Source organism: Hemiscyllium ocellatum, chromosome 46 (genome assembly GCF_020745735.1).
Source record: "Hemiscyllium ocellatum isolate sHemOce1 chromosome 46, sHemOce1.pat.X.cur, whole genome shotgun sequence".
Classification (NCBI taxonomy): domain Eukaryota; kingdom Metazoa; phylum Chordata; class Chondrichthyes; order Orectolobiformes; family Hemiscylliidae; genus Hemiscyllium; species Hemiscyllium ocellatum.
The window spans coordinates 1439889-1465533 of record NC_083446.1 but is presented as its reverse complement, the minus strand read 5'-3'; the positions used below and the strand labels follow the sequence as shown (position 1 = coordinate 1465533).

General features: G+C 54.0%; 2 protein-coding genes across 5 annotated transcripts in view; one reads left to right on the top strand and one right to left on the bottom strand.

The window, feature by feature from the left end:
- LOC132836090 (zinc finger protein ubi-d4-like) overlaps positions 1-4124 on the top strand; it is a 29599-nt gene extending 25475 nt beyond the window's left edge. For all 3 annotated transcript variants that reach the window (XM_060855347.1, XM_060855346.1, XM_060855345.1), the window contains one exon: positions 3831-4124. In XM_060855347.1, the coding sequence (XP_060711330.1) occupies positions 3831-3913 (83 nt within the window). In that variant the 3' untranslated portion in view covers positions 3914-4124. The remainder of the gene's footprint in view (positions 1-3830) is intronic.
- Positions 4125-7788: 3664 nt separating this feature from the next.
- On the bottom strand, positions 7789-24926 carry LOC132836323 (muscarinic acetylcholine receptor M1-like). 2 transcript variants are annotated; one of them, XM_060855750.1, is made up of 2 exons: positions 24807-24926; positions 7789-10780 (listed from the first exon to the last, which is right to left on the bottom strand). In XM_060855750.1, the coding sequence occupies exon 2, from the start codon at positions 10742-10744 to the stop codon at positions 9554-9556; it is 1191 nt and encodes a 396-aa protein (XP_060711733.1). In that variant the 5' UTR covers positions 10745-10780; positions 24807-24926; the 3' UTR covers positions 7789-9553. The 2 variants fall into 2 exon arrangements, with proteins under 2 accessions (XP_060711733.1, XP_060711734.1); XM_060855751.1 differs by lacking the exon at positions 24807-24926 and adding an exon at positions 13115-13200.
- Positions 24927-25645: the final 719 nt, after the last annotated feature.

Here is a 25645-nt window from a genome sequence, read left to right as displayed (position 1 = left end):
GGGGCAAGAGGAGGCATTCAGCCTGTTTGGCCATTCCGTGAGATCACGGTGACCTGTAGCCCTCCGCTCCCCACATGCCTCTGTTTGGCTGATGTGCTTTAATGCTTCCCACAAACAGAGCCATCTCCGATTTCAAACTTAACAACTGATCCAGCAGCCACTGCCACTGGTGGGAGAGAATTCCAAACCTCTCCCACCCTTTTGTGCTTGTGGGCACTTGTACCCTCTCTCACTGGGTGTCATGGTGCCAACTGAAGTACCTAGCTGCCATGCCTCTGGAATGAGGTGCTATAATGTGGATCCATGTGACGGTCACTTTGGTGGGTGAGGCAGGTGGGTGTAACATTGAAATGTTGAAGGCCAGGGAAATGTGGATTTACAAAGTACATCAGACCCTGAAAGGCAGGGGTTCTGAGGCCAATGGGATGTTGGTGATCATTGCCAGAGAGCTCGAGTTCAGGGGTAGGTGTATCTGTCCTGGGGGGGCCTGGGTTTGAATCCAGCCTTGGAGATGGTGGAATTGGAATTCAGGAAAAATCCCGAATACTGATGATCGCTGTCAACTGTTGGAAACCCCCATCTGGGTCATTCATCTTGTACAGGAAAGGAAACTGCTGCCCTTCCCCTGGTCTGGCCTACACGTGACTCCAGACCCACAGCGATGGGGCTGACTCTGAGCTGCCCTCTGGGTAATTAACAATGGGACAATAAATGTTGTCTTAGCCAGAGACACCCTCATCCTGTGAATGACCAAAGAAAACTTGGATAAACTGAGGCTACGGGAAATCGATAAAAGGTGGCGATGAAATTCCCCAACTTGGATTTGAGTTGCTGAGGGGAGAGAAAGAGAGTGAACCCGGGACTAACCTGTTTGTGGTGTTACAGTGTCTCAGTGGTTAGCACTGCTACCTCACAGCACCAGGGATCCTGGTTCAATTCCAGCCTCGGGCCTTCAGAAATGAGATAATGAGAGGCCAGAGACAGGATATTCCTGTTTGGTGAAGGGAAAGGTTGGGAGGTATAGGGAATGCTGGATGACTAAGGAAATTGAGGGTTTGGTTAAGAAAAAGAAGGAAGCGTATGTCAGGTACAGACAGGATAGATCGAGTGAATCCTTAGAGTATAAAGGCAGTAGGAGTATACTTAAGAGGGAAATCAGGAGGGCAAAACGGGGACATGAGATAGCTTTGGCAAATAGAATTAAGGAGAATCCAAAGGGTTTTTACGAAAAAGGGTAACTAGGGAGAGAATAGGGCCCCTCAAAGATTAGCAAGGCGGCCTTTGTGTGGAGCGACAGAAAATGGGGGAGATACTAAATGAATATTTTGCATCAGTATTTACTGTGGAAAAGGACATGGAAGATATAGACTGTAGGGAAATAGATGGTGACATCTTGCAAAATGCCCAGATTACAGAGGAGGAAGTGCTGGATGTCTTGAAACGGTTAAAGGTGGATAAATCCCCAGGACCTGATCAGGTGTACCCGAGAACTCTGTGGGAAGCTAGAGAAGTGATTGCTGGGCCTCTTGCTGAGATACTTGTATCATCGATAGTCACAGGTGAGGTGCCGGAAGACTGGAGGTTGACAAACGTAGTGCCACTGTTTAAGAAGGGCGGTAAGGACAAGCCAGGGAACTATAGACCGGTGAGCCTGACCTCGGTGGTGGGCAAGTTGTTGGAGGGAATCCTGAGGGACAGGATGTACATGTATTTGGAAAGGCAAGGACTGATTTGGGATAGTCAACATGGCTTTGTGCGTGGGAAATCATGTCTCAGAAACTTGAGTATTTGAAGAAGTAACAAAGAGGATTGATGAGGGCAGAGCAGTAGATGTGATCTATATGGACTTCAGTAAGGCGTTCGACAAGGTTCCCCATGGGAGACTGATTAGCAAGGATGGATCTCATGGAATAGAGGGAGAACTAGCCATTTGGATACAGAACTGGCTCAAAGGTAGAAGACAGAGGGTGGTGGTGGAGGGTTGTTTTTCAGACTGGAGGCCTGTGACCAGTGGAGTGCCACAAGGATCGGTGCTGGGTCCTCTACTTTTTGTCATTTACATAAATGATTTCAATTCCTGTCTCAGGCGACTGACTGTGTGGAGTTTGCATGTTCTCCCCGTGTCTGCGTGGGTTTCCTCCGGGTGCTCCAGTTTCCTCCCACAATCCAAAGATGTACAGGTTAGGGTGAATTGGCCATGCTAAATTGCCCATAGTGTTAGGTGAAGGGGTAAATGTAGGGGAATGGGTCTGGGTGGGTTGCTCTTCGGAGGGTCGGTGTGGGCTTGTTGGGCCGAAGGGCCTGTTTCCACACTAAGTAATCTAATTTAATAAGGGGTACAGTTAGTATGATTGCAGATGTTTGCAAAATTGGAGGTGTAGTGGACAGCGAAGAGGGTTCCCTCAGATTACAACAGGATCTGGAGCAGATGGGCCAATGGGCTGAGAAGTGGCAGATGGAGTTTAATTCAGATAAATGCGAAGTGCTGCATTTTGGGAAAGCAAATCTTAGCAGGACTTATACACTTAATGGTAAGGTCCTAGAGAATGTTGCTGAACAAAGAGACCTTGGAGTGCAGGTTCATAGCTCCTTGAAAGTAGAGTCGCAGGTAGATAGGATAGTGAAGAAGGCGTTTGGTATGCTTTCCTTTATTGGTCAGAGTATTGAGTACAGGAGTTGGGAGGTCATGTTGCGGCTGTACAGGCCATTAGTTAGGCCACTGTTGGAATATTGCATGCAATTCTGGTCTCTTTTCTATCGGAAAAATGTTGTGAAACTTGAATGGGTTCAGAAAAGATTTACAAGGATGTTGCCAGGGTTGGAGGATCTGAGCTACAGGGAGAGGCTGAACAGGCTGGGGCTGTTTTCCCTGGAGCGTCGGAGGCTGAGGGGTGACCTTATAGAGGTTTATAAAATTATGAGGGGCATGGATAGGGTAAATAGACAAAGTCTTTTCTCTGGGGCCGGGGACTCCAGAACTAGAGGGCATAGGTTTAGGGTGAGAGGGGAAAGATATAACAGGGACCTAAGGGGCAACGTTTTCACACAGAGGGTGGTACGTGTATGGAATGAGCTGCCAGAGGATGTGGTGGAGGCTGGTACAATTACAGCATTTAAGAGGCATTTGGATGAGTATATGAATAGGAAGGGTTTGGAGGGATATGGGCCGGGTGCTGGCAGGTGGGACTAGATTGGGTTGGGATATCTGGTCAGCATGGACGGGTTGGACCGAAGGGTCTGTTTCCATCCTGTACATCTCTCTGACTATAACTCTGTGTGTGGACTTTGCACGTTCTCCCTGTGTCTGCGTGGGTTTCCTCCCACAATCCAAAGATGTGCAGGTTAGGTGAATTGGCCATACTAAATTGCCCCATAGTATATTAGCTCCATTAGTCAGAGGGAAATGGGTCTGGGTGGGTTATTCTTCAGAGGGTCAGTGTGGACTTGTTGGGCCAAATGGCCTGTTTCCCCACGGTAGGGAATGTAATCTGCCTGCAGCTGCATGGGCATTGGGGAGAGCTGCCCTGGAGTACTGGGTGTAATGTTTGGGCTCCTTCCCCATTATATTCTTCTCGTAGAAGGAGGTCAGCCCTGGAGTCACCAGACCCCTTCCTGGTTTGTCATATCGTCAAGGAGGGGGTTGGGTCGAATGGGCTGGGCTTTAGAGGAATGTGTGGGAATCTGGTTGAAATGACAGGCCTGGATAGACTGGATTCAGGGATGGTGGGGGGGTCCGGAGAGTGAGCGGGTGGGTGAATAGGCCCACAGTGCTGAGGAGGAGGAGGAGAGAGCAGGACTCACTGACTGGTTCACTGCCGTCTCTTTTACAGGAAGCTGGAGCTGTCGTCTCTGCCTGGATACTCTCAAAGAAAAGGCCTCAATTTACCAAAACCCCAACCCTCCTGCCTCCTAATGGCCATGGTTGGAATTGTAGAAGGCGTGTGGTAGGGATGGGTGGGTGGGCATGGCTGAGGGGCTGTTTCCACATTGGGGCGACATGACGATGAGAAACACTTGGTCCAGTTCCCCGCAGAGGCATCTGTTTGGGAAGCTGAGTGGGTGTGTGTGTGACAGAGAGAGGGGGGTATGTGTGCGTGTGTGACAGAGAGAGGGGGGGTATGTGTGCGTGTGTGACAGAGAGAGGGGGGTATGTGTGCGTGTGTGACAGAGAGAGGGGGTGGTGGGTGCGTGTGTGACAGAGAGAGGGGGTGGTGGGTGCGTGTGTGACAGAGAGAGGGGGTGGTGGGTGCGTGTGTGACAGAGAGAGGGGGTGGTGGGTGCGTGTGTGACAGAGACGGGGTGGTGGGTGCGTGTGTGACAGAGAGAGGGGGTGGTGGGTGCGTGTGTGACAGAGAGAGGGGGTGGTGGGTGCGTGTGTGACAGAGAGAGGGGGTGGTGGGTGCATGTGACAGAGAGGTGGTGTGTGTGTGCGTGTGACAGAGAGAGGGGGTGTGTGTGCGTGTGACAGAGAGAGGGGGTGTGTGTGTGCGTGTGACAGAGGGTGTGTGTGTGCGTGTGACAGAGGGTGTGTGTGTGTGTGCGTGTGACAGAGAGAGGGGGTGTGTGTGTGCGTGTGACAGAGAGAGGGGGTGTGTGTGTGCGTGTGACAGAGAGGGGGTGTGTGTGCGTGTGACAGAGAGAGGGGGTGTGTGTGCGCGTGTGACAGAGAGGGGGTGTGTGTGTGCGCGTGTGACAGAGAGGGGGGTGTGTGTGTGTGCGTGTGACAGAGAGGGGGTTGGGTGTGCGTGTGACAGAGAGGGGGTTGGGTGTGCGTGTGACAGAGAGGGGGTTGGGTGTGTGTGTGTGACAGAGGGGGTTGGGTGTGTGTGTGACAGAGGGGGTTGGGTGTGCGTGTGACAGAGAGAGGGGGTTGGGTGTGCGTGTGACAGAGAGGGGGGGTGTGTGTGTGCGTGTGACAGAGAGGGGGTTGGGTGTGCGTGTGACAGAGAGGGGGGGTGTGTGTGTGCGTGTGACAGAGAGGGGGTTGGGTGTGCGTGTGACAGAGAGGGGGGGCGGGAGTGCATGCCGGGGGGAGGGGGGGGCGGGGGCATGCCAGAGGAGGGGCTGGGGATGCGTGCGTGTGTAAGAGAGGGGGGTGGGTCTGTGTGTGTGCGCGTGACAGAGAGGGGGGGGCATGATGGAAGAGTCGGGCCAGGGGCCAGGGCCCTGGTGTTTCGGGGTGGATGAAGCAGTATCGGGTGGGGGTGTGTGTGTGTGCGCGCGGGTGGGGGTGTGTGTGTGTGCGCGCGGGTGGGGGTGTGTGTGTGTGCGCGCGGGTGGGGGTGTGTGTGTGTGCGCGGGTGGGGGTGTGTATGTGTGCGCGGGTGGGGGTGTGTGTGTGTGCGCGGGTGGGGGTGTGTGTGTGTGTGCGCGGGTGGGGGTGTGTGTGTGTGTGCGCGGGTGGGGGTGTGTGTGTGTGTGCGCGGGTGGGGGTGTGTGTGTGTGTGCGCGGGTGGGGGGGTGTGTGTGTGCGCGGGTGGGGGGTGTGTGTGTGTGCGCAGGTGGGGGGGTGTGTGTGTGCGCGGGTGGGGGTGTGTGTGTGTGCGCGGGTGGGGGTGTGTGTGTGTGTGCGCGGGTGGGGGTGTGTGTGTGTGCGCGGGTGGGGGTGTGTGTGTGTGCGCGGGTGGGGGTGTGTGTGTGTGTGCGCGGGTGGGGGGGTGTGTGTGTGCGCGGGTGGGTGTGTGTGTGTGTGCGCAGGTGGGGGGGTGTGTGCGCGCGCGGGTGGGGGTGTGTGTGTGCGCGCGCGCGGGTGGGGGTGTGTGTGCGCGCGCGCGCGGGTGGGGGTGTGTGTGCGCGCGCGCGCGGTTGGGGGTGTGTGTGCGCGCGCGCGCGGGTGGGGGTGTGTGTGCGCGCGCGCGCGGGTGGGGGTGTGTGCGCGCGCGCGCGGGTGGGGGTGTGTGCGCGCGCGCGGGTGGGGGTGTGTGCGCGCGAGCGGGTGGGGGTGTGTGTGTGTGTGTGCGGGTGGGGGTGTGTGTGGGTGTGTGTGTGTGTGGGTGGGGATGTGTATGTGCATGCGTGGGGGTGTGTGTGAATGGTGGAAGGGTTGGGCCTGGGGCCAGGAACCTGGTGTTTCGGGGTGGATGAAGCAGTATCGCGTGTCCATGTGACTGTTGTATTTGAGCTGCCTCTCCCTGTGCCATTAATGTGCCTCAGTTGATCCACGTTCCGCACCTTCCCTTGGCCACAGAGACGGCACTCGCTCTGTCTCTCTCTCTCACTGTCTCCACTCTGAGCAAGGCTGGCATTGACGTTGGGCTGTCACACTGCCCTCATGGCATTGGGTATTTACTGAGAGGCTAGTGCCTGGGCAGCTAACACAGCGGGCACCTCAGCCCATTCACCCTCCACATACTGATAATTCCAGGCAGCAAGGGCTGACCCCTCCTCTCCCTCTCTGACTGCGCACCACTCCCGCTCCCCCTGTACCCGCCACTCTGCCCCCACACACACACAGACACACACACACATGCTCACACTGTCCATCAGGAGCAGGCCTGGGGGAGAGCGGGGAGGGTCAGTAACCCCGGTCCCCCTCCCCCCCCCACCTCGGCAGTGCAGGGAGAGCGCGGGGACAGGGAGGGTCAGTAACCCCGGTCTCCCCCCACCTCGGCAGTGCAGGGAGAGAGCAGGGACAGGGACGGTCAGTAACCCCAGTCCTGTCCCCCCCCGGTCCCTCCCCCCTCGGCAGTGCTGGTGGAGAGTGTTTGAGGAAGTGCACTAGCGGATTGCGCTCAGGGTTTTCGTGAAGTTTAAACATGAAAATCCCTGAGAATACGGGTCCTCTGTTTGTTTGTCTGGGGAGTGCTGACTTATTTTTTATATCATAGATGTATATATACACTTTAGTAAGAGAATACTGTAGTGAAAAGCAGCAACTAAATACCAGATCCTTCCTAGAAACATTACTCCTTGTAAAAGAAGAATTGTATGCTCTATTTGAAAAGTTATTTTTTTGCCCTTCACATTTAGTGTGATAAGTATTTTTCCAACATTGTATGCCACAGGCTCCTTCAACTTTTTCCAGTGTAGTTTTTTTGATACGGATTGGTTTTCTCTCTCTCTCTCTCTCTCTCTCTCTCCACCTCTGGGTGTGGAGTTTCCACAAGGTACTCAAATTGTTTCTTTTCAAATCTTAATAAAGGTTTATAAAAAAAAACCAACTCTTAATGCCTTATGACTTGGCAGTTTTCTGCTTCCAGCCTTCACTCACCCCTCTCCCTCCCTCACCCCCTGGGCCCTCTGCCCCCTGGCCTTCTCGCCCCTCTTCCCTCCCTCGACACTCGGCCTTACCCCGCTCCTCAGCCTTCCCTCCCTCGGCCTCCCCCATCAGCCCACCCTTCCCTTGTCCCTCAGGGGTGGGGCTCTGGGAGGGAACTGTACACTGGGGAGCCAGGCGTTACCTTGGCAGCAGTGAGTGAGTCTCCCAGCGACCACATCAATTCTTCCAATGGTGTTGTCTGAAATAAGAGCCTCCTTTTAACACTCGGTCTGAGGGGGCAGACCCACTCTTGCTCAAATAGGGGCAAACAATGATTTTCTCAAACCGAAATGGCGTGGCCAGGTGGCACAGGCTGGGCCTGGTATTTATTACCCAGTCCCTAGTTACCCTCTTGGGAAGGTGGGGGGTCAGCTGCCGCCTTGACCCACTGCAGTCCATGTGCTGTGGGTAGACCCACACACTGCTGTTGGAGAAGGATTTCCAGGATTGGAACGATGAGGCTGAAAATAGATATGTTAAACTGGGATGAAAATCACGCTGAGGGGCAGAGAGAGAGAGAGAGAGAGAGAGAGAAAACAGTTTATTGTTACAAGACAGAGCTCACACAAGCCCACTACAGCAGTGGTGAGGACGGCCACAATGAAATGAATGTTTCCGAGATGGAAGGTAACTTGTATAGTGAGCAAGTCCCCATCCCCTGGGGTTACAGGCAGATCTGCTTTGGTTCCACACGCCAGCCCTGTGCTGAATATCCAAGCTTGTCTCTCCAGCTGGAAGGTGGATGGAGCTAGCTGCTCCAGTCTTTGGTCTCCTTGCAGTCTGGGGACAGCTGGCTGTGAGGGACCAGCGCCAGTCCATCACCCCCTGTTAGCTGTGAGTGATGCACAGTGTGGTGCTGAGTTCCTGTGGGATCAGCCTTTCACAACGCTGCTCAATCCTGAATGTTTACCGGTCCGAGTTGTTTAGGAAATATCTTGATGCACAAGCCACCTTGCTGCTGCCTGACAGCGCTAGGGACCTGGGTTCAATTCCAGTGTTGACCAACCATCTGTGTGGTGTGTGCACATTTTCCCTCCCCGTGTCTGTGGTGGTTGCCTCCAGGTGCTCTGGTTTCCTCACAGTCCAAAGATGGACAGGTGAGGGTGGATTGGCCGTGGGAAATTGTCCCATAGTGCCCAGGGATGTGCAGGTGAGGGTGGAATGGCCATGGGAAATTGTCCCATAGTGCCCTGGGATAGATAGGTCTTTTGTCTTTGGGTTACAGGGGTAGGGTATGTCTGGGTGGGATACTCTTTGGGGGGGGGGGGCGGGTGGGAGTGGACTTGATGGGCTGAAGGACCTGCTTCCATACTGTCGGGATTCCATGATACCTGCCAGCTTTCCGAACACTGGAGAGGCAGTGAACGTTTCCCCTTCCAAGGGAAAAACATCCCGGGGCTGCAGGCAGCCCAGAGGGAGCTGATCCCAGCAACAGAGGCACTGCCTGAGGAGGCGAGGCCTAGCGGGTCGGGCCTGGGTTCAGTGGAGTTAGAAAGAACGCAAGGGCGACCTTACTAAAACGTAGAAGGTTCAGAGGGCACTTCACCAGCGGACACCTGGTAGCATTGTTATCCTTTGTGGGGGCAGTCTCACACCAGAGGGAGCCCCCTCTTTGAGGAGTTGCACATGGAAGATGGAAGACCAGGAATCTCGTCACTCTGAGCAGAAGGCTTTCCCACAGAGGGCTGTTGAGTCTGGCTCATTCTGGATATTCAAGGCTGAGAGAGGGAGAGCGACTTTTGAATCAGTTAGGGGTTATGGGGGGGGGTCAGTGACGAGGATTTGGCGTTGATCAGATCAGCCGTTGAATGGAGGAACAGGTGAAGATGGGCTGAATGGCCTACTGTAATGCTCCTTCTAAAATGTGAGCCCCCCAGCCCCAGTTTGTGGGATCTTGCTGTGTTGTTTAAGCAAGGCCTGACCGTGTCCTTAAAGAGGAGGAAGCCATTCAGCCCCTCTCCCAGACCCGGGCATGCCCCTCTGTACCCAGTGCCCGGGGACAGGGACAATGTTAGGGGGTTATTTACGGAGGGCTGGCGGGGAGGACTTTGTGACAGTCAGGGACGGAGTGAATGAGGGGTCCAGGCTCCCTGAGTGGCCTAGACCCACCAGGATAGGTGGTTGTGGGTGATCAGGGACAGGCGAAAGGGGAATTGGGAAGGCTCCTGGTATCTATTCCTGGCTGCCCTGGGGTCTGGGTCTGTATGATTTCCTCCCCCCCCAGGTGTGTGTGTTGTGGGGGTGGGGGTGGTGGGAGCCCTGACTCCTGCAGGGTGGAGGAGGGACTCCTGCCTCCTACCCGGCCCTGGCTTGCCTCACTGGCACATTCAGGGCCCACTCCCTCCGGTCGCAGTGACACACTAAGAGCCTTTTGAAGGTGATGCGGAACTCGGTGCTGCACAGAGCGTAGCAGCCGGGGTTGACAGTGCTGTTCACGTAGCACAGCCAGTACCCCAGCTGCCAGAGGCTGCTGGGAACACAGTCGGTGCAGAACGCCGACACCAGCACCATGACGTTATACGGAGACCAGGTGACTATAAACGCCAACAAGATGGCGGACAGCGTCCTGGCTGCTTTTTTCTCTTTGACAGTGGAGGTTTTCCTCTCCAAGACTGGGAGCCGCATGACCCTGGGCCAGGATTGACCCTCTGGCGTGGCGGAGGGTGAGTGCCCACACTCCAGCAGCCTCCGGCCCGTGCCCTGCCTGTTGGCAGCACTGCCCCCTGTCTCCTGGAGGGCTGCCAGCGACTGTGTGCGCCTCTTGGTCTCCCTGTAGATGCGGGCGTACAGGACACTCATGATCACGACAGGCAGGTAGAAGGCAATGGTCGCTGTGCCAAAGGTGATGAGGGGCTCAGAGAGGAACGGGACATGGCAACTACCTGCCCTCACCGCCCGCTGGCCTACGATGTACTGCCAGCACATGATGGTGGGTGCCCACACCATGATGGAGACGCACCAGGCTATGCCAAGCATGATGGCTGCTCTCCGTGGGGTCCGCTTGGCTCTGTACGTCAAGGGGCGAGTGATGGCAAAGTACCGGTCGAAGCAGATCACCAGGAGATTCATGACCGAGGCGTTACTGACCACGTAGTCCAGAGTGAGCCAGAGGTCACAGGTCAGGCTACCTAGTGCCCAGTGACCCAGAATGATGTAGCTGGTGTACAGGTTCATCGAAAGAAGGCCAATGATCAGATCAGCTAAGGCCAGGCTCAGCAGGAAGTAGTTGCTCACTGTCCGGAGGTTCCGGTTCAACCAGACGGACAGTAGTACCAGGACGTTACCCAGCACCGTCACCAAGGAGAGACTGCAAGTCACCAACAGGATAGCAATGAGCTCCCCCATAGTACGGCCGCCCAGAGTCTGGTAGCTGGAGTTCCCCAGGTCCCCACTGCCAGGTACCGACAGCTCCGTGCCCAAGGCTGACATGTGCTCACGGTTTCCCAGCAGAAGCCCCTCTGCCACCTGGAGGGGCCGAATGGTCATCTCACACTGAACTCGCTCCGCACTCGGGTCTGAAAGCTATCAAATCAGTCGTTCATTTATTTCGAAATTCATTTCCATCCTCCCCTTCTCCTGAAATTTAACTCATTAATCTACCCCCAAATCCCATCCCTTCCCAAAACTGTACGTTTGATATTCCTCATTCATCTACCCCCAATCCCATCCATTCCCAATACCGAACATCTGATTTTCCTAATTAATCTACCCCCTAATCCCATCCCATCCCATCCCAAAACCGAACGTCTGATTTTCCTCATTAATCTACTCCCTAATCCCATCCCATCCCAAAACCGAACGTCTGATATTCCTCATTCATCTACTCCCTAATCCCATCCCGTCCCAAAACCGAACGTCTGATCTTCCTCATTAATCTACCCCCAATCCCATCCCATCCCAAAACCAAATGCCTGATATTCCTCATTAATCTACCCTCTAATCCCAACGTCCAATATTCTTCACTCTACACCCCCTCCCAATCCCATCCATTCTCAAATCCTAACGTGATATTCCTCGTTAATCCACTCTCCAATCCCATTGCCCCGTGAAGCTCGCGTTCAGTAATCCTGGCTAGTCTGAAAGTCGAGGGAGATGTGATCGCTGTGTCAAAGGGTCTTTGCTGGGAGGTGGGATAGTATTCCTGATGTGTCCTAGACTGGGGACACAGGGGAGGCTGTTTCAGACTGAGATGAGAAGGCATGGGGAGCCTGGGGAATTCTCAAACACAGAAAGAAGGGGACGGACCCAGTTCTTCAGGCTGAAGGGATGGGAGGGTATGGGGTGGGAGAAAGCAGGGACAGAGAGCTGAGTTGGATGATCAGCTGTGACCGTACAGAATGGGGGAGCAGGCTGGCAGGGCCGAATGGATCTATTTGACATTTTTGTGAGAATAATTAATTCACCTATTCCAATTCACCCATCCCTGTCCTAGTCCTGATTAAGATCCACGCTGTCGGAGGGTCAGTGCTGAGGGAGTGCCGCACTGTCGGAGGGTCACTGCTGAGGGAGTGCCACACTGTCGGAGGGTCAGTGCTGAGGGAGTGCCGCACTGTCGGAGGGTCAGTGCTGAGGGAGTGCTGCACTGTCGGAGGGTCAGTGCTGAGGGAGTGCCGCACTGTCGGACGGTCAGTGCTGAGGGAGTGGGGCACTGTCAGAGGGTCAGTGCTGAGGGAGTGGGCACTGTCGGAGGGTCAGTGCTGAGGGAGTGCCGCACTGTCGGAGGGTCAGTCCTGAGGGAGTGCCACACTGTCGGAGGGTCAGTCCTGAGGGAGTGGGGCACTGTCAGAGGGTCAGTGCTGAGGGAGTGGGCGCTGTCAGAGGGTCAGTGCTGAGGGAGTGGACACTGTCGGGAGGGTCAGTGCTGAGGGAGTGCCCCACTGTCGGAGGGTCAGTGCTGAGGGAGTGCTGCACTGTCAGAGGGTCAGTGATGAGGGAGTGGGCACTGTCGGAGGGTCAGTGCTGAGGGAGTGCTGCACTGTCGGAGGGTCAGTGCTGAGGGAGTGCTGCACTGTCGGAGGGTCGGTGATGAGGGAGTGGGCACTGTCGGAGGGTCAGTGCTGAGGGAGTGGACACTGTCGGGGGGGTCAGTGCTGAGGGAGTGCCCCACTGTCGGAGGGTCAGTGCTGAGGGAGTGGGCACTGTCGGGGGGGTCAGTGCTGAGGGAGTGCCCCACTGTCGGAGGGTCAGCGCTGAGCAAGTGGGCACTGTCGGGGGGGTCACTGCTGAGGGAGTGCTGCACTGTCGGAGGGTCAGTGCTGAGGGAGCGGGCACTGTCGGAGGGTCAGTGCTGAGGGAGCGGGCACTGTCGGAGGGTCAGTGTGGAGGGGGCGGGCACTGTCGGAGGGGTCAGTGTGGAGGGGGCGGGCACTGTCGGAGGGGTCAGTGCTGAGGGAGCGGGCACTGTTGGAATTGCCGTCTTTCAGTTGTAACTGAACTGAGACCCATTCGGGGGGTGGGTATCTGTGTATAAGACCCCAAGGTCACTGAGGGGCAAAGGGCACGGTTTGGGCCCCCCCAGGGACCCTGGCGCCAATATTTATCCCTGAACTAATGTCACACCCCCTGATGTTCTGGGTCATTCCCACATCGCTGAGTATGGGATCTTGCTATGCAGTGATTGCTATGTTTTAGAAGAAAGACAAAGGAAAACGGAGGAGCAGTTTGGGGCCTAAGTTCCAGGTTCACCGTGAAGCCTGAAGAACAGCAAGCCCTCGCAGACAGAACCATCTCCCTCTGCCAGGTCCCTGTCACCTCTTCATAGCAGCCACGGGCTGGTCCATTCACTGCAACGTGTCTGTGTTACTGCCTGAAACCACAGCTCACAACAACTGGAGAGCAGTAATACTCCCGGCTCACCTCAGGTTTAAGAACTTTACTGGTTTTTAAACTTGGCCTTTTCTCATTTCAATCCCAATGTTGTGGAATAGTGAGACAGAGTCTGTACAGAGGGGAAAGAGAACAGGCCAGTGATCCTGCAGCTCATCGCTATCCTTTGAGAAGGTCGTGTGTGTGATCAGGATCAGAATCTTGCTCAGATGTCCCAGGCAGTGGGACAGGTGCACAACGTCCTGAGGAAACATGGGGTCAGACAGAAACTGAGAGACCCATTCCAACTCCAGGCAGGATACCCGCCACGTCTACATCTTCCATCATCACCCGAGAGCAGGGCAGAACCTGTTCGACAGGAAACCAGGCCCAGCCTTCACAACAGCTTCAAACACTTCCCCGTGTGGACTGCTCCTGGTGGGGGAGTGGGAGGGGAGTCTAAACAAACTCAGATCCTTCCTCCCTGAGCCAGCCCAACACTTCACTCCCTCCTCCACCCCCCACCCGCGGACTGACACTCCCCACCCCCCAGACCCACAGTGCCCGCTCCCTCAGCACTGACCCTCCGACAGTGCCCGCTCCCTCAGCACTGACCCTCCGACAGTGCCTGCTCCCTCAGCACTGACCCTCCGACAGTGCCCACTCCCTCAGCACTGACCCCCCGACAGTGCCCGCTCCCTCAGCACTGACCCTCCAACAGTGCCCACTCCCTCAGCACTGACCCTCTGACAGTGCCCGCTCCCTCAGCACTGACCCTCCGACAGTGCCCACTCCTTCAGCACCGACCCTCCGACAGTGCGGCACTCCCTCAGCACTGACCCTCCGACAGTGCGGCACTCCCTCAGCACCGACCCTCCAACAGTGCCCACTCCCTCAGCACCGACCCTCCGACAATGCGGCACTCCCCCAGCACTGACCCTCTGACAGTGCCTGCTCCCTCAGCACTGACCCTCTGACAGTGCCCACTTCCCCAGCACTGACCCTCCGACAGTGCCCTCTCCCTCAGCACCGACCCTCCAACAGTGCCCACTCCCTCAGCACCGACCCTCCGACAATGCGGCACTCCCCCAGCACTGACCCTCTGACAGTGCCTGCTCCCTCAGCACTGACCCTCTGACAGTGCCCACTTCCCCAGCACTGACCCTCCGACAGTGCCCACTCCCTCAGCACTGACCCTCCGACAGTGCCCGCTCCCTCAGCACTGACCCTCTGGCAGTGCCCGCTCCCTCAGCACTGACCCTCCGACAGTGCCCGCTCCCTCAGCACTGACCCTCCGACAGTGCCCACTCCCTCAGCACTGACCCTCCGGCAGTGCCCACTCCCTCAGCACTGACCCTCTGACAATGCGACACTCCATCATCATGGGCCTTTAGTATATTTGTGTGTGTCTCCACGTCTGACACCCCCTCCCCTCCCAGTGTATCCAGCCTTGCTCTGTAACTCGGTAACCCTCACAAAACTGCCCCTTCCACACAGTCGACCCCGGTGCCCTGTCCTCGGAGGGACCACACCTGTGATTGTTTCCCACTTGGCGTTGTGTGTTATCACCGTCCCAGTCAGAGACAGCAGGATGTGGTTACACATCCAGGGTGGAGGCACATGCTGCCTCATGAACTGTAAATGTCAGGATTGAGGGCAATGACTCCTTCCTCAGTCCCCCTCCACCCTCTCCCATCACTGTCTCCCCCCCACCATCCTCCCCCTCACTGTCTCCCCCTCCATCCTCCCCCCTCACTGTCTCCCCCTCCACCCTCTCCCATCACTGTCTCCCCCCCACCATCCTCCCCCTCACTGTCTCCCCCCACCATCCTCCCCCTCACTGTCTCCCCCCCACCATCCTCCCCCTCACTGTCTCCCCCCACCATCCTCCCCCTCACTGTCTCCCCCCACCATCCTCCCCCTCACTGTCTCCCCCCACCATCCTCCCCCCACCATCCTCCCCCTCCATCCTCCCCCTCACTGTCTCCCCCCACCATCCTCCCCCCTCACTGTCTCCCCCTCCACCCTCTCCCATCACTGTCTCCCCCCCCTCACTGTCTCCCCCTCCCTCCTCACTGTCTCCCCCTCCCCCCTCACTGTCTCCCCCTCCCTGTCTCCCCTTCCACCCTCCTTGCTGTAATTCCCTTCTGGAGCAGGGTGGGTTGGTTGGTTGGGGTTGGGTTGGGGGTAGTGTCTGTTGTGTCGGGGATTATTGTTGCTGAGACCGTTGCCCCTGTTCTGAACGTGAGTGCCTGCTCTTGGCCGTGTCTCTCCGTGTGTGTTCTCTCTCCTTGATCTGTGGCCGGTGCTGAGCTGAGTTACCCAGGGTGTCCCGAGGAGGGGAGTGACCATTGTGTGTTCTCACCCTGACCCAGGAGATTGAACATGCCCTGACCACCCTTCCTCGGTTGGTGGGAAATCACTGCCCTCTGTGTCACCTCAACCAGCTGCTCCCATGAGTCAACATCATAGAACATAGAACATAGAACATAGAAGGATACAGCGCAGTACAGGCCCTTCGGCCCTCGATGTTGCGCCGACCGAGTCCTACCTAACCTATACTAGCCCAATAACTTCCAAATGCCTATCCAATGCCCGCTTAAATGACCATAAAGAAGGAGAGTTCACCACTGATACGGGCAGGGCATTCCATGAACTCACAACCCGCTGTGTGAAGAATCTACCCCTAACATCTGTCCTATACCTACCACCCCTTAATTTAAAGCTATGTCCCCTAGTAACACCTGACTCCATTAGCGGTAAAAGGTTCTTAGTATCTACCCTATCTAAACCCCTAATCATCTTATACACTTCTATCAGATCTCCCCTAAACCTTCTCTTCTCCAATGAGAACAGCCCCAAGTGCCTCAGCCTTTCCTCATACGATCTTCCTACCATTCCAGGCAACATCCTGGTAAACCTCCTCTGCACTCGTTCTAAAGCTTCCACATCCTTCCTATAGTATGGCGACCAAAACTGCACACAATACTCCAGATGAGGCCTCACCAGAGTCTTATACAACTGCAACATGACCTCAGGACTCCGGAACTCAATTCCTCTGCCAATAAAGCCCAGTACACCATATGCCTTCCTCACAGCACTATTTACCTGGGTGGCAACTTTCAGAGATCTGTGTACATAGACACCAAGATCCCTCTGCTCATCCACACTACCAAGTAGCCTACCATTAGCCCAGTAATCCATCATCTTGTTATTCCTACCAAAGTGAACGACTTCGCACTTAGCTACATTGAATTCCATTTGCCACATTTCCGCCCAGCTCTGCAACTTATCTATATCCCGCTGTAACCTACCACTTCCTTCCTCACTATCCACAACTCCACCGACTTTCGTGTCATCCGCAAACTTGCTTACCCAGCTTTCAAGTCCTTCCTCTAGATCATTTATAAAGATAACAAAAAGCAATGGTCCCAAAACAGATCCTTGTGGTACACCGCTAGTAACTGCGCTCCAAGATGAACATAATCCATCAACTACTACCCTCTGTCTCCTTCCAGCCAGCCAATTCCTAATCCAAACCTCTAATGTATCCTCAATGCCATACCTCCGAAGTTTTAGCATTAGCCTACCATGGGGAACCTTATCGAACGCCTTACTAAAATCCATATACACAACATCTACTGCTTTACCCTCATCCACTTCCTTAGTCACCTTCTCAAAGAACTCAATAAGGTTTGTGAGGCACGACCTGCCCTTCACAAAACCATGCTGGCTATCCCTGATCACGTTATTCCTACCCAGATGTTCATAAATCTTATCCCTTACCATTCTCTCTAAGACTTTGCCCACCACTGAAGTCAGACTCACTGGCCTATAGTTACTAGGGCTATCCCTACTCCCTTTCTTGAACAATGGGACCACATTCGCTATCCTCCAGTCCTCTGGTACTATTCCCGTTGACAATGACGACATAAAAATCCAGGCCAATGGCTCTGCTATCTCCTCCCTAGCTTCCCATAGGATCCTGGGGTAAATGCCATTAGGCCCAGGAGACTTATCTATATTCATCCTTTCCAATATTCCCAAAACCTCTTCCCTGCATATTTCCAGGGCATCCATTCTAATTATTTGTGATTCCATATTCACATCAGCAACAGTGTCCTGTTCCTGAGTGAACACTGATGAAAAGTACTGATTTAATGTCTCTCCAATCTCCTCCGCCTCCACACACAACTTCCCACTACTATCTTTGACTGGACCGATACCTACCCTAGTCATCCTTTTATTCTTGACATACCTATAGAAAGCCTTTGGGTTTTCCCTAATCCTACCAGCTAAAGACTTTTCATGTCCCCTTCTCGCTTTTCTTAGCTCCCTCTTTAGCTCCTTCCTGGCTACCTTATAACTCTCAATCGCCCCTACTGAACCTTCACGCCTCATCTTTACATATGCCGCCTTCTTCCCTTTCACAAGGGACTCCAATTCCTTACTAAACCACGGCTGCCTCACAAGGCCCTTTTCACCATGCCTGACTGGTACATACCTATCGAGGACACGCAGTAGCTGCTCCTTGAACAATCCCCACATCTCATTAGTGTTCTTCTCTTGAAGCCTGTTTTTCCAATCCACACAACCTAAGTCATGCCTCACTGCATCATAATTTCCCTGCCCCCAGCTATAGCTCTTGCCCTGCGGCGCACGATTATCCCTCTCCATCACTAAAGTAAAAGTCACCGAGTTGTGGTCACTGTCCCCGAAGTGCTCACCTACCTCCAAGTCTAACACCTGGCCTGGTTCATTACCTAGAACCAAATCCAATATAGCCTCCCCTCTTGTTGGCCTGTCGACATATTGTGTCAGGAAACCCTCCTGCACACATTGTACAAACACCGACCCATCTAATGAACTCGAGCTATAGCTCTCCCAGTCAATATCTGGGAAGTTAAAGTCCCCCATAACAACCACCCTGCTACCTTCACTCTTTTCCTGAATCATCCTCGCAATATTATCCTCTACTTCTCTAGGACTATTAGGAGGCCTGTAGAAAACACCTAACAGGGTGACCTCACCTTTCCTATTTCTAACCTCAGCCCAAACTACCTCAGATGGCAAGTCCTCTTCCATCGTCCATTCCACTGCTGTGATACTGTCTTTGACAAGTAATGCCACGCCTCCCCCTTTTTTACCCCCATGTCTGATCCTACTAAAACATTTGAACCCTGGAACGTGCAACAGCCATTCTTGTCCCTGTTCTACCCACGTCTCTGTAATGGCCACAACATCGAAGTCCCAGGTACCAACCCACGCTGCAACATCGAGCGAATGAGGTGTTGGCCATTTCAACCTGATCTCGTGTTTCAAATTCCACCTGCCCATCTCCTCCCTGATGGCCTTTGACACCTCTACCTCACCAGGAATTTCTCAACTTCCTCCTTCAGAGCTGTCTCTGACTTTCCTCCCCTTCTCCCAAGGTCAAAACATTCCAGAGTTGCACAACACCCTGGAAGAAATCTGCCCCTCTCTGTCCTGAGGTGGTAAGTCCTCATATTAAACCCGTGCCCCCCAGTTGTGAACTGTCCCATCATCTCCTTGTGCAGACTATTCACCATCTTATACCTTTTCAGTCAGACCACCTCACACTCTCCCGACCCCCAGTGAGAACCAGCCCGCTCTGTCTAATTGTTCCTCATTAAATCACTCCCCCCATTCCAGGTTTTGATCCAGTAAAGCTCCTTTGAAAGTTAACAGCCTTCCTTCGATCCTGAGCTGATCAGAGTATTCCCAACGTGGCCTCCCCAATGCTCCATGTAACCAAACTGTCTGTCTAACTTCGATCCCTCTCTGAATAAAAGATCTGATCATTCCTGAACATTCCTGTCACTTATCTCAAGAGGGTTGGAATATAAAAGCAGCATTGTGCTACTGAGACTTTATAAAGCTCTGGTTAGGCCCCATTTGGAGTACTGTGTCCAGTTTTGGTCCCCACACCTCAGGAAGGACATACTGGCACTGGAGCGTGTCCAGCGGAGATTCACACGGATGATCCCTGGAATGGTAGGTCTAACATATGAGGAACGGCTGAGGATCCTGGGATTGTATTCATTGGAGTTTAGAAGATTAAGGGGAGACTTAATAGAAACTTACAATATAATACATGGCTTGGAAAGGGTGGACGCTAGGAAATTGTTTCCGTTAGGTGAGGAGACTAGGACCCGTGGACACAGCCTTAGAATTAGAGGGGGTAAATTCAGAACAGAAATGCGGAGACATTTCTTCAGCCAGAGAGTGGTGGGCCTGTGGAATTCATTGCCACAGAGTGCAGTGGAGGCCGGGACGCTAAATGTCTTCAAGGCAGAGATTGATAGATTCTTGTTGTCTCGAGGAATTAAGGGCTACAGGGAGAATGCGGGTAAGTGGAGTTGAAATGCCCATCAGCCATGATTGAATGGCGGAGTGGACTCGATGGGCCGAATGGCCTTACTCCCACTCCTATGTCTCATGGTCTTTAGATGAAGGACTTATGCCAGAAACGGCGATTCTCCTGCTCCTCAGATGCTGCCCGAACTGCTGAGCTTCTCCAGCACCATACCCTTGACTCTGATCCCCAGCATCCCACAGTGCTAGCTGTCTCCTCATGGTATATTCAGCCCGGTTCCTCACTGAGGGAATAATCGGGGCAGATTCTCCATCGCTGTGTTTTCAGGTGGATGCTCACAGCCACTTTCTCCAGCTCCAACTCTCGGTGGTTTCCAAGGGGGCTGGGACACAGTGAGGAATGGGCTGGGGTACAGTGAGGAATGGGCTGGGGTACAGTGAGGAATGGGCTGGGGTACAGTGAGGAATGGGCTAGGACACAGTGAGGAATGGGCTAGGACACAGTGAGGAATGGGCTGGGGTACAGTGAGGAATGGGCTAGGACACAGTGAGGAATGGGCTGGGGTACAGTGAGGAATGGGCTGGGGTACAGTGAGGAATGGGCTGGGGTACAGTGAGGAATGGGCTAGGACACAGTGAGGAATGGGCTAGGACACAGTGAGGAATGGGCTGGGGTACAGTGAGGAATGGGCTGGGGTACAGTGAGGAATGGGCTGGGGTACAGTGAGGAATGGGCTAGGACACAGTGAGGAATGGGCTGGGGTACAGTGAGTAATGGGCTGGGGTACAGTGAGTAATGGGCTGGGGTACAGTGAGGAATGGGCTGGGACACAGTGAGGAATGGGCTGGGGTACAGTGAGGAATGGGCTGGGGTACAGTGAGGAATGGGCTGGGACACAGTGAGGAATGGGCTGGGGTACAGTGAGGAATGGGCTGGGACACAGTGAGGAATGGGCTGGGGTACAGTGAGGAATGGGCTGGGACACAGTGAGGAATGGGCTGGGGTACAGTGAGGAATGGGCTGGGGTACAGTGAGGAATGGGCTGGGACACAGTGAGGAATGGGCTGGGGTACAGTGAGGAATGGGCTGGGACACAGTGAGGAATGGGCTGGGACACAGTGAGGAATGGGCTGGGACACGGTGAGGAATGGGCTGGGACACGGTGAGGAATGGGCTGGGGTACAGTGAGGAATGGGCTGGGGTACAGTGAGGAATGGGCTGGGACACAGTGAGGAATGGGCTGGGACACAGTGAGGAATGGGCTGGGACACAGTGAGGAATGGGCTGGGACACGGTGAGGAATGGGCTGGGGTACAGTGAGGAATGGGCTGGGACACAGTGAGGAATGGGCTGATGTACGGTGTACTGTCAGCTCGGAACCGGTCCCGCTCCCTCAGCACAAAGGACGAACAGATGCCGAGTTCCAGCATGTCACCAGACTGCATTCCTCAGTCCCCAGGCCGACGTGGAAACATCCAAACACTCTCCTTCCAAGAAACCATGTTTTATTTTAAAACAGCGAGTTGGTGGGTGGAGACTTACAAGGAACTGTCAACATATCGCTGGAGTGTCAGCGATACTCTGGCAAAGGGGGAGCCTGCAGAGAGAGAGTCGGTGGGCCAGGGGAGTGGGATGTTAGGGATTTATTGGGAAAGGGGGAATCATTTCTTTGAGCTCACACAGAGGGGTGGGCTCAATGGCCTGTCCGGGTATAACTCTATCCTGAGGGAGCCTCCAGACTCTCTGCAGACTGACATGAGGGAGGGAGGGAGGGAGGGAGGGAGGGAGGGATGAATGGTGTGGTTTATGTGCTGGGGCAGGACTCCTACACCACTCTCCTGCCCACCCCATCTATACTGAGGACCCTCTTACCCCACAATCCCAGCCAGTGAAACCCCACACCCCCCTCCACCCACCTACATAAACACATACCCACCCACACAAACACACACCCGCCCACACAAACACACACCCACCCACACACACACAGACACACACCCACACAAACACACACACACACCCGCCCACACAAACACCCGCACACACACACACACACACACTGCTCCCCTCCCCTCACTAGTCATAGAGATGTACAGCATGGAAACAGACCCTTCGGTCCAACCTGTCCATGCTGACCCAGATATCCCAACCCAATCTAGTCCCACCTGCCAGCACCCAGCCCATATCCCTCCAAACCCTTCCTGTTCATATACCCATCCAAATGCCTCTTAAATGTTGTAATTGTACCAGACTCCACCACTGGCAGCTCATTCCATACACGTACCACCCTCTGTGTGAAAAAGGTGCCCAGTAGGTCTCTTTTATATCTGTCCTCTCTCACCCTAAACCTATGCCCTCTAGTTTTGGATTCCCCGACCCCAGGGAAAAGACTTTGTCTATTTATCCTATCCATGCCCCTCATAATTTTATAAACCTCTATCAGGTCACCCCTCAGCCTCCGACGCTCCAGGGAAAACAGCCCCAGCCTGTTCAGCCTCTCCCTGTAGCTCAAATCCTCCAACCCTGGCAACATCCTTGTAAATCTTTTCTGAACCCTTTCAAGTTTCACAACATCTTTCCCATAGGAAGGAGACCAGAATTGCACACAATATTCCAACAGTGGCCTAACCAATGTCCTGTACAGCCGCAACATGACCTCCCAACTCCTGTACTCACTACTCTGACCAATAAAGGAAAGCATACCAAACACCTTCTTCACTATCCTATCTACCTGTGACTCCACTTTCAAGGAGCTATGAACCTCACTCCAAGGTCTCTTTGTTCAGCAACACTCCCTAGGACCTTACCATTAAGTCCTGCTAAGATTTGCTTTCCCAAACTGCAGCACCTCTCATTTATCTGAATTAAACTCCATCTGCCACTTCTTAGCCCATTGGCCCATCTGGTCCAGATCCTGTTGTAATCTGAGGTAACCCTCTTCGCTGTCCACTACACCACCAATTGTGGTGTCATCTGCAAACTTACTAACTGTACCTCTTATGCTCGCATCCAAATCATTTATGTAAATGACAAAAAGTAGAGGACCCAGCACCGATCCTTGTGGCACTCCACTGGTCACAGGCCTCCAGTCTGAAAAACAACCCTCCACCACCACCCTCTGTCTTCTACCTTTGAGCCAGTTCTGTATCCATTTGGCTAGCTCTCCCTAGATCCAACCTCATCTAACCTTGTCAAACACCTTACTGAAGTCCATATAGATCACATCTCCTGCTCTGCCCTCATCAATCCTCTTTGTAACTTCTGTAAAAAACTCAATCAAGTTTGTGAGACATGATTTCCCACGCACAAAGCCATGTTGACTATCCTGAATCAGTCCTTGCCTTTCCAAATACATGTATGTCCTGTCCCTCAGGATTCCCTCCAACAACTTGCCCACCACCGAGGTCAGGCTCACTGGTCTATAGTTCCCTGGCTTGTCCTTACCGCCCTTCTTAAACAGTGGCACCACGTTTGCCAACCTCCAGTCTTCCGGCACCTCACCTGTGACTATCGATGATACAAATATCTCAGCAAGAGGCCCAGCAATCACTTCTCTCGCTTCCCACAGAGTTCTCGGGCACACCTGATCAGGTCCTGGGGATTTATCCACCTTTGTGTTTTAAGATGTCCTCTTCTGTCATTTTCAAGATCCCTGATACTTTTCAAGACCTCACTGTTTATTTCCCCAAGTTCTCTCCTGGACAGTTCCTCTCTCAGTAAATACTGATGCCAAATATTTGTTTAGGATCTGCCCTGTCTCCTGTGGCTCCACACAAAGGCCACCTTGCTGATCTTTGAGGGGCCCTATTCTCTCCCTTTTGTCCTTAATATATTTGTAAAAACCCTTTGGATTCTCCTTAATTCTATTTGCCAAAGCTATCTCATGTCCCTGTTTTGCCCTCCTGATTTCCCTCTTCAGTATACTCCAACAGCTTTTATAGACCTGCAGGGATGCACTCAGTCCCTGCTGTGTACACCTGACATATGCTTCCGTTATCTTTCCTGGAGTTTCCACTTCTCCCGTTATCCCGCAGGCATGAAACCTTCCAGCCTTGCTGTTCACATGAACAGGAACATACTCTTGTTATTTCAGTTTGGAAAGCCACCCACCTGTCACGTGTCTCTGTACCTGCAAACAGCCTCCCTCCCCCAGTCAACGTTTGAACATTCCTGTTGAATAACATTAAACTTGACCTCCCCTCCTCCGTGCGGAATCTGTCCAGCTTGGAAACAGGCCATTCAGCCCATTGAGTCCACACCGGCCCTTCCTGTTACCCTGCACTCTCCCCGGCTCAGCCACCTTAATGTGCACATCTTTGGAAAGTGGGAGGAGACCCACAGAGACGCAGGGTGGGACCAGGCAGATAATCATTGAGAGGCTGCAACTGAACGCAGGTCTCAGTGCTGCCTGACTGAAGCACTGCCAGTCACTGAGTCACCGGACTGCACCGGGTTTCCAGGATAACTTGGACATCTGGTCTATCCTTTCCAGCGCTATCTCAAAACTGATAGAATTATAGTCACAGGCCTCAAAGTGCTCCCCCACTAACACCACAGCTCCATGCCCTGCCTTACCTCCCAAGAGGGGATGGTGTTTTACACTTTCTCTGGGTCGGTACATCCAGAATCACAACATTATTTGTTAATTCTTTATCAGTTCCCTGACTCCTCACCGGGAATACTGCTCCAGGCTATGGGAGCACTTCCTAACACCCCATATCCACAACCTCTCCTTATCTCTGTAACCCTTCCCTATCTCTGTCACCCCCTCCAGACCCTACACCCCCTTCCCTATCTCTGTCACCCCCTCCAGACCCTACACCCCCTCCCTATCTCTGTCACCCCCTCCAGACCCTACACCCCCTCCCTATCTCTGTCACCCCCTCCAGCCCCTACACCCCCTCCCTATCTCTGTCACCCCCTCCAGACCCTACACCCCCTCCCTATCTCTGTCACCCCCTCCAGACCCCACACCCCCTCCCTATCTCTGTCACCCCCTCCAGCCCCTACACCCCCTCCCTATCTCTGTAACCCCCTCCAGCCCCTACACCCCCTCCCTATCTCTGTAACCCCCTCCAGCCCCTACACCCCCTCCCTATCTCTGTCCCCTCCTCCAGCCCCTACACCCCCTCCCTATCTCTGTAACCCCCTCCAGCCCCTACACCCCCTCCCTATCTCTGTAACCCCCTCCAGCCCCTACACCCCCTCCCTATCTCTGTAACCCCCTCCGGCCCCTACACCCCCTCCCTATCTCTGTAACCCCCTCCAGCCCCTACACCCCCTCCCTGATCTCTCGCCTGCCCCTGGAATCCTGCAACTTCCCTCAGAGTGGGACTCTACCTGAGTGATGTTCCTGAGTTTGTTTTATCACATCAAAGGTGCTAGGTAAATGCACAATGTTGTTACCTGAGGAATTGAGTCAGTGCTGTGTGAGACGGTGTGCCTGGAGGACGATGTTAATCCCTGTGGGTTTGTCGAGGTGGCTGGATCAGTGTGAGGCCGGTTGCAGTGCCCGGTGCTGGGAACAGCAGGATAGCAGCGTCAGTGGGCAGGGTGGGGCGTCACATCACCTCCCTCCCGGCACACCAATAACACTCCAGGAAATGTTCACTATTTAACCCCTCACTGGCACACACTCACCAACACACACTCACTGACACACACTCACCGACATCCCCCCTCACCAACACACACTCACCAACACACACCATCACCAACACACACTCACTGACACACACTCACCGACACACCCCCTCACCAACACACACTCACCAACACACACCATCACCAACACACACTCACCAACACACTCACTCACCAACACACACTCACGAACACACCCCTTCACTAACACACCCCCTCACTAACACACACTCACTAACACACCCCCTCACTAACACACACTCTCACCAACACCCCCCTCACTAACATACACACGCACCAACACACAAACCCCAACACACACTGTCACTAACACACCCTCACACTCCCACACACACCAACACACACACACAAACACACCGCTTCACTAACACACACACTCTCACACACACACCAACACACACACCCCAACACACACACACACCAACACACACCCTCACTAACACCCTCACACTCCCACACACACCAACACACACCAACACTCACATCAACACACACCCTCACTAACACACACTCACCATCGCACACCCTCACTAACACACACTCACACTCACCCTCACTAACACACACTCACACTCTCACAC

Bases quoted from the DNA above. Each gene is read 5' to 3' on its own strand.
- LOC132836323 (XM_060855750.1), bottom strand. From the start codon at position 10,744: ATGACCATTCGGCCCCTCCAGGTGGCAGAGGGGCTTCTGCTGGGAAAC.